Source organism: Centroberyx gerrardi, chromosome 4, assembly GCF_048128805.1.
Source record: "Centroberyx gerrardi isolate f3 chromosome 4, fCenGer3.hap1.cur.20231027, whole genome shotgun sequence".
Lineage (NCBI taxonomy): Eukaryota > Metazoa > Chordata > Actinopteri > Beryciformes > Berycidae > Centroberyx > Centroberyx gerrardi.
The window spans coordinates 27,618,633-27,629,358 of NC_136000.1; the positions used below are offsets into that span (position 1 = coordinate 27,618,633).

At 43.5% G+C, this 10,726-nt stretch overlaps 1 protein-coding gene across 1 annotated transcript in view; it reads left to right on the forward strand.

Annotated features, from left to right (window-relative positions):
• The first annotated feature begins 1,150 nt into the window (after window positions 1-1,150).
• The window catches only part of spon1b (spondin 1b), a 67,709-nt gene continuing 58,133 nt past the window's right edge, over window positions 1,151-10,726 (forward strand). The window contains exons 1-2 of the mRNA XM_078282990.1: window positions 1,151-1,675; window positions 3,294-3,400. Coding sequence (XP_078139116.1) covers window positions 1,453-1,675; window positions 3,294-3,400 — 330 coding nt within the window. The 5' untranslated portion in view covers window positions 1,151-1,452. The remainder of the gene's footprint in view (window positions 1,676-3,293; window positions 3,401-10,726) is intronic.

The window sequence follows — 10,726 nt, forward strand, 5'->3', positions numbered from 1 at the left end:
AAATCCTGTGTAGGTGCATGTCCAGCTCTTCACAAGGGCTGACATTCAGTGTTGAGAGGAAAGCGAAGGAGGATGTTTCACACACACACACACACACACACACGCACGCACGCACGCACGCACGCACGCACACACACACACACACACACACACACACACACACACACTGCACCGGCTGTTTATACGCGCATGCCGCATCTTCTCATTCACACCGTGTCCCACTTCACTTGCCCCTGTAACTGTTTTTAATCGCTCGAATATGATTTGACAACGGCATGGAGTCATCAATCAGCCTTCTGAAGTTCATTGCAGCCTTTATTAGAGGGGCAGGCGGCGGCGTCATTAGGCTACACAGTGGCTACCTGGCCAAACCATGTCATTAATCAACAAGGTGTCCTTCGACGGTGTCTTATGAAAAGCCTGTAAAAGCGCACCTGCCCGGTGAAAGCGTAAAACATTTGCCGGTGATTGTCGTGAAGAGCTGCAAAGTGATATTAAATGATGTAATGTGTTCGTTTTAAAGGCAAACATCCTCATAACGCCTGTTTTTATAAAAAAAAAAAAAAAAAGAAAGAAAGAAATGAGCTCCCATATCCATAATGGAGCAGAAAATGCGTAAAATACGCACAGGAGGCGAGGAGCAATAAAAACAATATTGCTATAATATTGACTTATAGTGTGTCTCTGCTGCGCACTAGTAAGTTTATAATGACCTTATCTTACTTTATGGTATGTTTCATCTCCATCATATCATTAAAATATATACGGATTTTTTTGTTCTTATTCCTAAGAGGCAGGATATTTGACTTGTGAGATCCACTATCTGTCAGACAGACAGATAGTCTCCCTGTATGTGTAGGCTATGTGGGGTGAGGGTGAGCATGGGAGGGGAGGGGAGGGGAGGGGGGTCTGGGTGTTGTTAAAAGTGCGGAGCTCCAGTTTGGCCCTTCCCTCGCCTCAAGCCAAGGAGACAGCGGCGTGCAACCGCACTCGGTTATTTCCCGGCCCCCCGCTGGTACCAGGCTCTCTATCAACACACCGCTGACAGATCCGGGGAACAGCTCTCTCTCTCTCTCTCTCTCTCTCTCTCACTCTCTCTTTCACTCTCACTCTCTCTTTCTCTCTCTCTCTCTCTCTCTCTCTCTCTCTCTCTCTCTCTCTCTCTCTCTCTCTCTCTCTCTCTCTCTCTCTCTCTCCGTTCATCGCCGCTGTACCGTGGTGCGCCCCAGACGCGCTCCCCAGTTCAGGATGGACTCGTCTCCGTCTCCTTCTCCTCACCTTTACCACTGAGTGTCAATGACGTTGCGCAGCCTGCTGTAGTTTTGGTCGGGGCTCTCTGAGTTTTAGCTGCGCTGATCCTCTGTCCGCTGTTTCGCCTTTCCAGGTTTTTTTTTTTTTTTGGGGGGATTGAATTACCACTGTCGACTCCTCCGAAGGGCGCTTGCTCCGAACATGGGAATGTATTTACATGTGCTGCTTTTGCAGTATTTCGTCTCGAGTTTTGTGTGCAACGCCGTCGCTTTCGTGGAGGAGCCCGCCGCCGGCAGGTCGGACGGGTACTGCGGGCGGATCCTCCGGGCGCAGACCCAGGGGACCCGGAGGGACGGGTACCATGAGTTCAGACTCCGAGTGGAGGGGGACCCGGAGAGCTACAAGCCCGGCAACACCTACAGAGGTAGGCCGGAGAGTTTGTTGTTGTTAAAGTCGGTTGGCGCATTCGGTGCGTAAACTTGCGCCAAATTAAACAAGTGGGCCGCTTGTCAAGTTGGAAAATGTATAGGGCGCTGCACAGTATCCGTGCTATTGCATTACACTGTTTTCTCCATAAAACTTGAACATGAGACATGTAACATAGGCTTGCGCACTATTACGCATTTCATTTTACTTAATACATAGTCATACATATTGTTACTACATAGCAAAATGTAGAAATTGCAGCTGTGGGACACAGTTTCTAAGCCATAGGCTATATCACCAATTATTATGTCTCTCTCTCTCTCTCTCTCTCTCTCTCTCTCTCTCTCTGTATATGTGTGTGTGTATCTGTCTCTGTATATGTGTTTGTGTATCTCACTCTGTGTGTGTGTGTGTGTGTGTGTGTGTGTGTCTCTATCTCTCAGTCTCCTACAGGGAGATATTGGGCTTGATAGGGCTACTTAGAGTTATAATGTCTGACCTATATTCTCTTTACTTCCTCTCCTCTTCCTGTCAGCAAGTGGATACACACACACACACACACACACACACACACACACACACACATACACGCTGCAAGATCTGGCTCCAATTAAGCTGACCCGTACAATTTATACCAAATGCATTTGGCCATATAAATCTATGGTCTACTCACATAGATTCTCAATGAGTTAAACCTGAGAACTAAGCTGTTTTCAACTCAACCCGCCGTCACTCAAAAAGCAGCTCGGTTTTACTTTTGCTGTTTGTCCTTGAGTCAAAAAGCTCAGTCAGTCAGTTTGAGAGTGGAAAAAAATGACCTATTGAAGCAATCATTGAAACAAAGCCAGTACTGGGGTGCATAGGGTTTTAATAGGAGCTGACATGCTATAACGGTTTCATACTGGGGCGTCAAAAACAAGGATGGAAATCAAATGTCACCTTGTCTCCAAGCCTTCCCGCCGAGATCATCCTCCAGATCATGTAAATTTGGCTGTGTGACGGTGCATTTATCAATCTGGAGGCAAATTCTAATCGGCTATCAGGGACCTGTGAAGGACGGCCGGGGTGAGGAAAAGCAAAAAAAAAAAAAAGAGAAGTTATTCCCCAAGCCGCCGCCGCTTTTAAGTAGCAAATAATTCGTTAAAATTGGATAAGATTGAAAATATTGACATCTTTCGTCTCGGTGCCAAGAGCTAGTTTTAAGATAAATGGGCCGGTATGAAAATGCGGGGTGCAGGGTGCAGAAGGGTGAGCCCTATACCAAATAAAATTCCACCCACATCTCATTACATCTCCCTTTCCTGGCCCTGTTCCCCATACAAAACTCCCTGCATGAGATTTATAGGCTCTCTCTCTCTCTCTCTCTCTCTCTATTTACAACCCTCACTCTTTCACATCCCATTGATGCTCACAAACAGAGTAATGCTCCTTTTGTATGCACCTCTTAATGCATTTTCCTTTGCATCATACAGAGTGACCCAGCTTCATATGGCCCTGACCCTAATGTGTCACTGGGAAAACCTCCTTTATGCATGGTGTCTTTGTGGAATAACGCAATGCCATGAAACTCACTCTCTCTCTCTCTCTCTCTCTCTCTCTCTCCCTTCTGCATACAGTGATCCTCGTGGCGAGCAGCCCCTCTTACTTCCGAGGGTTCACCCTCATCGCGCTGAAGGAGGGCAGGGAGGGCACCACCGACGAACACTACGCCGGCCAGTTCCAAGTAAGCACATGCAGGTTTTGTGTCGATTGTGTCGAAAAAAAAGGGGAATAGCAGCATAAAACTTCACAAAAAAGATGAGCTCATTTGCATTGCTTTAAATGCACATGAGAGTCAGCGCCGTCACCCCCCCCCCCCCCCCCCCCCAGTCTTCTGATAAGGAGGTATTGCTGACAGATGCAACACAGCTCCCCTTGGATGAAGCTCGACAAGCGAGCGCTCTCCTGTTGTGGGGGAGAAGAAAGGGGGGGATCTAGTTGGCTCTTTTGTGGAGTTTCTGCTACGGGTGAGGCAGACATGGCACGCTTCCCGCCGAGCAGCAGATATCTCCTCCAGCGAAAGAGGGAGAGGAAGAGAGGGAGACGAGAGAGAGAGAATGTGAGAAGGAGAGAGAGAGAGAGAGAGAGATGTGAGATGTTTTTGTTCAGTAGTAACACAGCTCCCACTGAGCAGGAGAGAGCTCCTGAGGAGAGAGACAGACTTCCTCAATTACCTCCCGCTCAGTGTAAACAGGAACACACATCTCTAGCTGTGTTTCCACACACTGATCCTAACCACACTCTTACCAGACAGGCCAGGAGGCTGCTGTTATGTAGCCAACAACTGGAAGAGAGTAACGAGGAGATTCATTCTGTACTTGATTCGACCGGTCCCATCTTTGGACCACATCATCATTCAGCAATGCTCCTCTCAATAATACGCAGAGTGATGCAAATTATTTACTAACCCCCCTATCTTAGTGGTAATCCTCAAGGTCCTTGTTTTTATTGTTTTGTTGTTTTTTTTTACTTTGTTGCTCAGCGCTCGTTGCTGTGGTGTTTCTGCTCTGCTCTTCCCAGAGATCACCTGTCAATCAAACAGTGTGTCCAGTACTGTGACGTCTTTCTCCTTGGATTTTCTGTTGATGCAGTTTGAGTTTCTCTTTTCTTTGTCTGTTCAGCCATGGTGCCTATCACTGCTCATGCTAACTACCCAGTTCTTCTTCTGTTGATTCCAAACAAATGGCTGTTGCTGGAAACGCAAAACGCATCACTTCCCGTGTGGCAGAGGATTTTTCCCAGGAAAGAGCTACCAGACACCAGGTGTTTAGAACAGACGATGGAAAAGCTTTCATGAACTGGATATAGGTTGAATCACTATTGTGTTATAGCAATTGGTGATAGAGAGCAGCAAACCAGACATTTATTTATATGAAAATGTAACAGATGACTGCTTTAAAACTCTATAAGATGTTGCTGCAAAGGAGCTTCACTCGTGCCTCCGTCCCTGCAGCTTTTCTTTCTGCCCTCTGCCTCAGAGTGGCAACTTCTGCTCAGACAGAAACAGAACTTAACCTGAAACAGGAGCAGACATTTCAACCCTTACTTTCAGAAAAACAAATGGTATGGGACTGTACATTTTGCCACTGCAGCTGTACAGTGACAAAACGGTCCACCTTGAGAGTCCACCTTCACCCATTCTTTTGTTTTTTGTTCATTCGTTCACTTCATTTAACACTTTGCTCCACTTTCTGTGGTATTTTAGCCTGCACTGTATTGTAAAGTCTCAATGCTTGACTCTAGTTCAACTTCTGCATGTCAAACTAGCACAGCTGCTTGGTCTACTTTCCAACTTCACCACTGAATTATATTAAACTTTATTTGGATTATACAGCACTTTTTTTTAACCTAACCTGACCTTAACCCTTACAAATGATAAAAGTCATAAAACAAATAATAAAAATGTGACACATTAATTAAAAACCGGGTTAGAGAAGAATACGTTTTTATGTTTTAAAAGACGAGACAGATCTTTCCAGCCTAAGCTCCCCAGGCTCCTCAGTTAAATAAAGCGGAGGTGTGTGCGGAGTGGACTGCTGGTTTTTACTCTGGTCTTTGGGGCGTAGACTAGACTCCAGCATGGTCAGGAGGGCCTGTCAGGATAGATCAATCCTTAGATACAAGCTTGATGTATGGAGTTACTACAGTACATTGGAAGCTAACACCTTGGACCTCAGTTTTGTCTCATCTTAGATGAAGGACACAACGCCAACTTGCTTGGACCGTTTGGGCGAAGCCGTTCAGACTCGAACATCTCAACTCGCTCCGCTCTGTTCGATTTCCTCTCTCTGCACAAAGCACACTGTTCTCACGGTCCCAGCGGAGGATCCATTGAGACTGAGAGCGAGAGTAGGCAGTGAGCAGAAACTGGAACAGTGTGGGTTGCGTTTGAACAAAATTAAAGTTGTCAATCTGGCTTTGCAATCTATTTAAGACATATTGGCAAATCCATCAGAAACCCAGCCAGGTTTTTGTGCTGTAATTGACAGCTGACACAGTCTCCCACATGCGGGATGTGACTAATGCCTTTAGGAACAAGCCAAGCCATTGCTAAAACATTGTACAATTTTAAATATATATATTTGGGTGCCTCTTTGGAGATATGAGGTTTTCCTGCATGACACTTGCTTACTTTATGCCTATGAATGTTTTTGAAGCACTGAGTAATAGATATCAGTTTTAGAATGAAACTCATTTCATCTATTAAATAATGCAGTCCTTTGTATCCCAGTCTTTATTAGCGGGTCGATAAGAGGAGCTGCTGTTACTGTGCACGCTACAGTATGAAAGTGAGCGCGGGGTTTTTATCTAAATGACCTCAATCCATCAAACTCGACTTCTTTTTATCAGCGCCGTTTACATAACAATACTTATGTAAAATGAAGTTTATACGCCGATGCATTTTCTTGACAGCGTATTTTCCCAAAACTTAATCAAGCAGCCAGTTTTGCTATGTCATGATTGTTATTGTGCGGTGGAAGAGCGGCCAAATGAAGACAGTTGTGGTTCCCCGTGCGGCTGTTCCCTCCTCTCTCCTCTCTCTCTCTCTCGCTTTCTGGTACTCCGTTGTTTCTGGCATCCATCCTGGAATGCGCCCGCCTGCTGTTTCGCTAAAACACCACACACACAAAAAAACCCAAAACTTTTCGCACATCGGTTTTTACAGCCACCGAGAGTTGCTGCCTATTGTTTTTTTTTCCTTAAGCAGTAATCCGGTCTTTGTCCTCATCACACTGAGCCATTGCGGGGCGTCTGTCTTAAAGCTTCAGACCTTGGAGAGCGTGCCTATGTGTGTGTGTGTGTGTGTGTGTGTGTGCATGTATGCCGATGAGCGTGCATTTAACGTCTGCTTCCGGTTGGCATGTGGGTGTGTGCATACGTCTGTGTGTGTGCGTGTTTCCGTGCATGTATATTCCTGGGTGAGTGTGTGTGTGAGCTTATGTGTGAGTATATGTGTTTGTGTGTGTTTTTCCCAGCCTCCGTCTCCCTCTTTGCGTCGGTGTGGGACGTGGGTCATATTTATCTAGGCCAGCGACGTGTTATTGCTCAGGGAGACAAACGGAGCTTGTTTGGATAAGGGGAGAGATGAGCAGACATGAGATATTATCTTCTTTTTGCGCAGATTATCTAGGGTTCTGAGTTTAGCTGGGGATAAACAAACCCAATCAGTTTAAAGTGCCACGGCTAAGTCATAGGTTTCAGATATAGCCCATTACATAAGCCAAAGCAGTGCCAATGCTTAGGGGGGGTTTAAAGAGAAAGACTGAAAACTCTGTGTGTGCAGAGTTGACATGATGGTGACCTGATATATAGCATAATCACGCTAAAATGTGATTTTAAGGTAATTATCGGCTCTCGAATTCGCTAAAGACAGATAAACGCCATACAAGACTTAGCCCCAATCACGTTCTGCCGCATGTTTTCTGATTGGAGTAGGCTGGCAAGTGCAGCAACTTTGTGCTTATTTGCTTCGAGGAACTACCGATGAATCTTCTGGAATGAATGGTTTACTCAATTTTTCTTTATTATAGTTAGTAGGCTGGTTGGGTCAGAGCAGAGGCGTTGTTAGGATTTGAGAACATCCGGGGAAACATTTTGAAATTTCAACATCAAAATGCATCACTCTGGTGCAATTTGACATGAACATGGGTGTGAATGAAGCAGCATAGTAAACACTTTACAGGCCTACAGTGATACAGTATATTGTAGTGTGCTGTCTGTCTCTTTCTCTGTCTCCTTCTCTATCTTGTTCAGTTCAGGTTGTGCAAAAGATAAACAGAGACACAGTTATCAATGAATATATACAATATACATATATATTAAAATATACAGTATATGATTTTCAGTATGCACTCGTCACGCCTCATCTTCTCTTTACTGTAAAAAATCCAATCCTAGTCCAATGAGTTAATCAAATCAAAGAATCAAAGGTTATGTTTCTATATATTTCACTAACTTGAACTGGAAACTTAGCTTTAAACATAACTTATTTTGAGAGGCAAATGATTTCACCTGTGATTTCCTTCTGTTAGGAAGCTGATATTTTCAATGTCACATCATCATACTGTAGTAACAAAGATCATCATTAAGAGCCTAATCCATTGTAAATGGATGGAGGAGTCTAGGCTACTATGCATTAGTAAAACATACAGAGGCACAAATTCAATTTTTTGTAAACATTTTCTCACGTTTAAGGGAAACAATGTCTGAAGTTGAAGATAATATAGACGTTTCATGTGAAGGGAATTTGTTTTTAGGCATTTAATGTTCAGCAGCCTACATAAATAGAGCTGAATGAGAGGATGAACCTGACAAGACTGGACTGCAGTAAGTAACTGACTGACCAGCTGGTAGACTGGAGAGAAATTGTGACATTTTGTTTACAGTGATCCAATATTACATTGACTCTAGCAAAGCTCAACGCCTTTAAAAAAAAAAAAAAACATCTGAAAAGAACATTTTGCGTTTGGAAACATGAAGTTTTTAGCTGTAGCTTAGTCATCTAACCATGAAGCTATCAGCCAAGTCAAGTGTCAGTCCAAGCTAGCATCAAGTGTCCATCTGGCCGCTATGCTAGTTAGCTCGCCACCACACAGCTGTCTTTTTCAGATATGGATAATCAATCACTCGTTTAACCAAACCTATCACATACCTTTCTTCCTCTTTTGAAAACGTGAAGAAGATCTATGTATCCTGCCTTGTCTTTTCCTGACACTGTGAAGAAAGAACCTGGCAATGCCACTGGTTCAGAGTCTTGAGGTTTGTATAAACAATGTTGTACTCTACACTGATGCAAAGGGAGTGATTTGCGATATTTTGTTTGATTGAATACAGGCCAAGGTTCATAAGAATAGAAGCGCTGATCCAAGATCACTGGGCAGGTCAAGAGACCATGGGAGCTTCACTGTTGTAAAAACTGTCTCAGATCAGCAATCCTGTTCCATGATTCTGTACAGATTCAGTTTTGGCTCTTCAAATGCCTGAGAACATTTGTTCTCAGCCTGTAGGTGGGAGCTCACAGGGAGTTGTGAGATGATGTAAGGAATGTGATCATAATAGATTTTCAAAGTATTTTTTTTTAAAAAATAAATGTCTGTTTCGCTGCTCTCTATTGCCGATTGCTATAACACAATAGTGATTCAACCTACATCCAGTTCATGAAAGCTTTTACATTTGCTGTTCTAAACTCGGTGTCTGGTATCTCTTTCCTGGGTGAAATCCTCTGATTCACGTTTCCGGTTTGTTTGGAATCAACAGAAGAACTGGGTAGTTATATGAGCAGTGATAGCCACCATGACTGAGCAGACGAAGAAAAGAGAAACTCAAACTGCATCAACAGAAAATCCAAGGAGAAAGACGTCACAGTCCTGGACACACTGTTTGATTGACAGCTGATCTCTGGGAAGAGCAGAGCAGAAACACCACAGCAACGAGCGCTGAGCAACAACGATGGAAACAAATTCGACAAACAAGAATTTTGAGTATTTCCACCTCTGTATACAAACATCATCGTGTATATAGTCACTGGGATAAATGTTTTGTTTTATTTTGTGAAATAATGAATATGTGCAATGCAATGCAACAATCAGTCAAGTGAATTGGCTCGAAAAGGGAAACTAAATACCATTGTTTGGTGTCACGGAGAAAGAAAGCGCTTGGTTTTTAGCGTTTGCAAGCCAAAAAAAATTTGAGATTGACTGCTGTATGCTCAACAGCTCTGTGACTCAGCCTTGGTCTGACCAGGAGCCTGTCCAGTTTATTCATGCTGCTCTCACTGACAATAGCCTAAACAAACTGAGTGGACAAAGGCGGCCTGGAAAACACACACACACACACACACACATGCAAATGCAAGCAGGCACGCATGCACACACACACACACATATGGAGAGGTACACACAAATGCAGGCACACACACAATGGCTGTGTTTACATGCACAGAATAGTATTGGCCACACTCAGGTTAAGGTCTTATTCACATGAACCTATGATATCTCCTGTTGCCATGAATGAAGAAGTTAATAGAACATTCCAGTCTGCAGATAAAATGGTTAATGGATTTTGGGGGTCTAAGAGACATTTTGAAAGCAGAGATATTTCAATTCTGTCAAAGTCAAAACAGCCATTACAGTAATTGACCATGGCTTGGCCTTTCTTGTGTTAACAGAGGGGAAAGAAATGATGATCCCAATAATAAGTTCTGTTGATTTAAAAATGTACCCATAATGCTGTGCAGGTCTGAGTTTGCGCAGACGGCAAAAACCAAAAGTGAAAGCAGTAAGATTTTTCAATTTCAATGTTTAATATCAGAGTAAGCCAGGCATCTTAACCAGGTTTCTCATAATCAGAGTATGAGCTTAACCATGTTATTCTAACCCAGTTATGATGTTTACATGCGTCAACCCAAAACCGGGTTACTCCTACTTGAGTATCCTGGAACAGAGTTTTCTCTGCATGTAGCCAGTGCCGCATACAAAAGCAAAGTGTGTTTCCTCACCGTAACGCATTTAAGTCTGTTCTCGGAGTGCACTCTTTAGCCAAGGTGGCAGACGAGCCTCTTGTTGCCACAGCTTTTCACACCAAGCCCATGATAATGTCAGAGCTTTCTGAGGAAAATAACAGAGATGAGGAAAGGGACGCGACAGAATTGAGAGCTGCAAAGAGAGTTTTACCATTCTTTACGAAAAAGGAAGGAGAATGAAGCCAGTCCTTTTATCCATTTATCTCTGCGTGAACACACACACACACACACACACACTTCTTGGATTGAGGACGATGCCAGCAATACAGCTTGCAGGACTTAAACTAAAATCTAAACTTAAACGTAAATTTTCTCTCAAATTTACCTGTATAAAGCTTTATATCATTATATACTCTAAAGAAAAAGATTTTAAAAATAGCTTGGCGCAAGATTACATTCAACTCTACCAATTAATAATCCTCGCCCTCTTTTCCACTGCTGTTTTGTTGTAATCGAATGCCAAAAGCCACAATATTGCCTCCATTTACT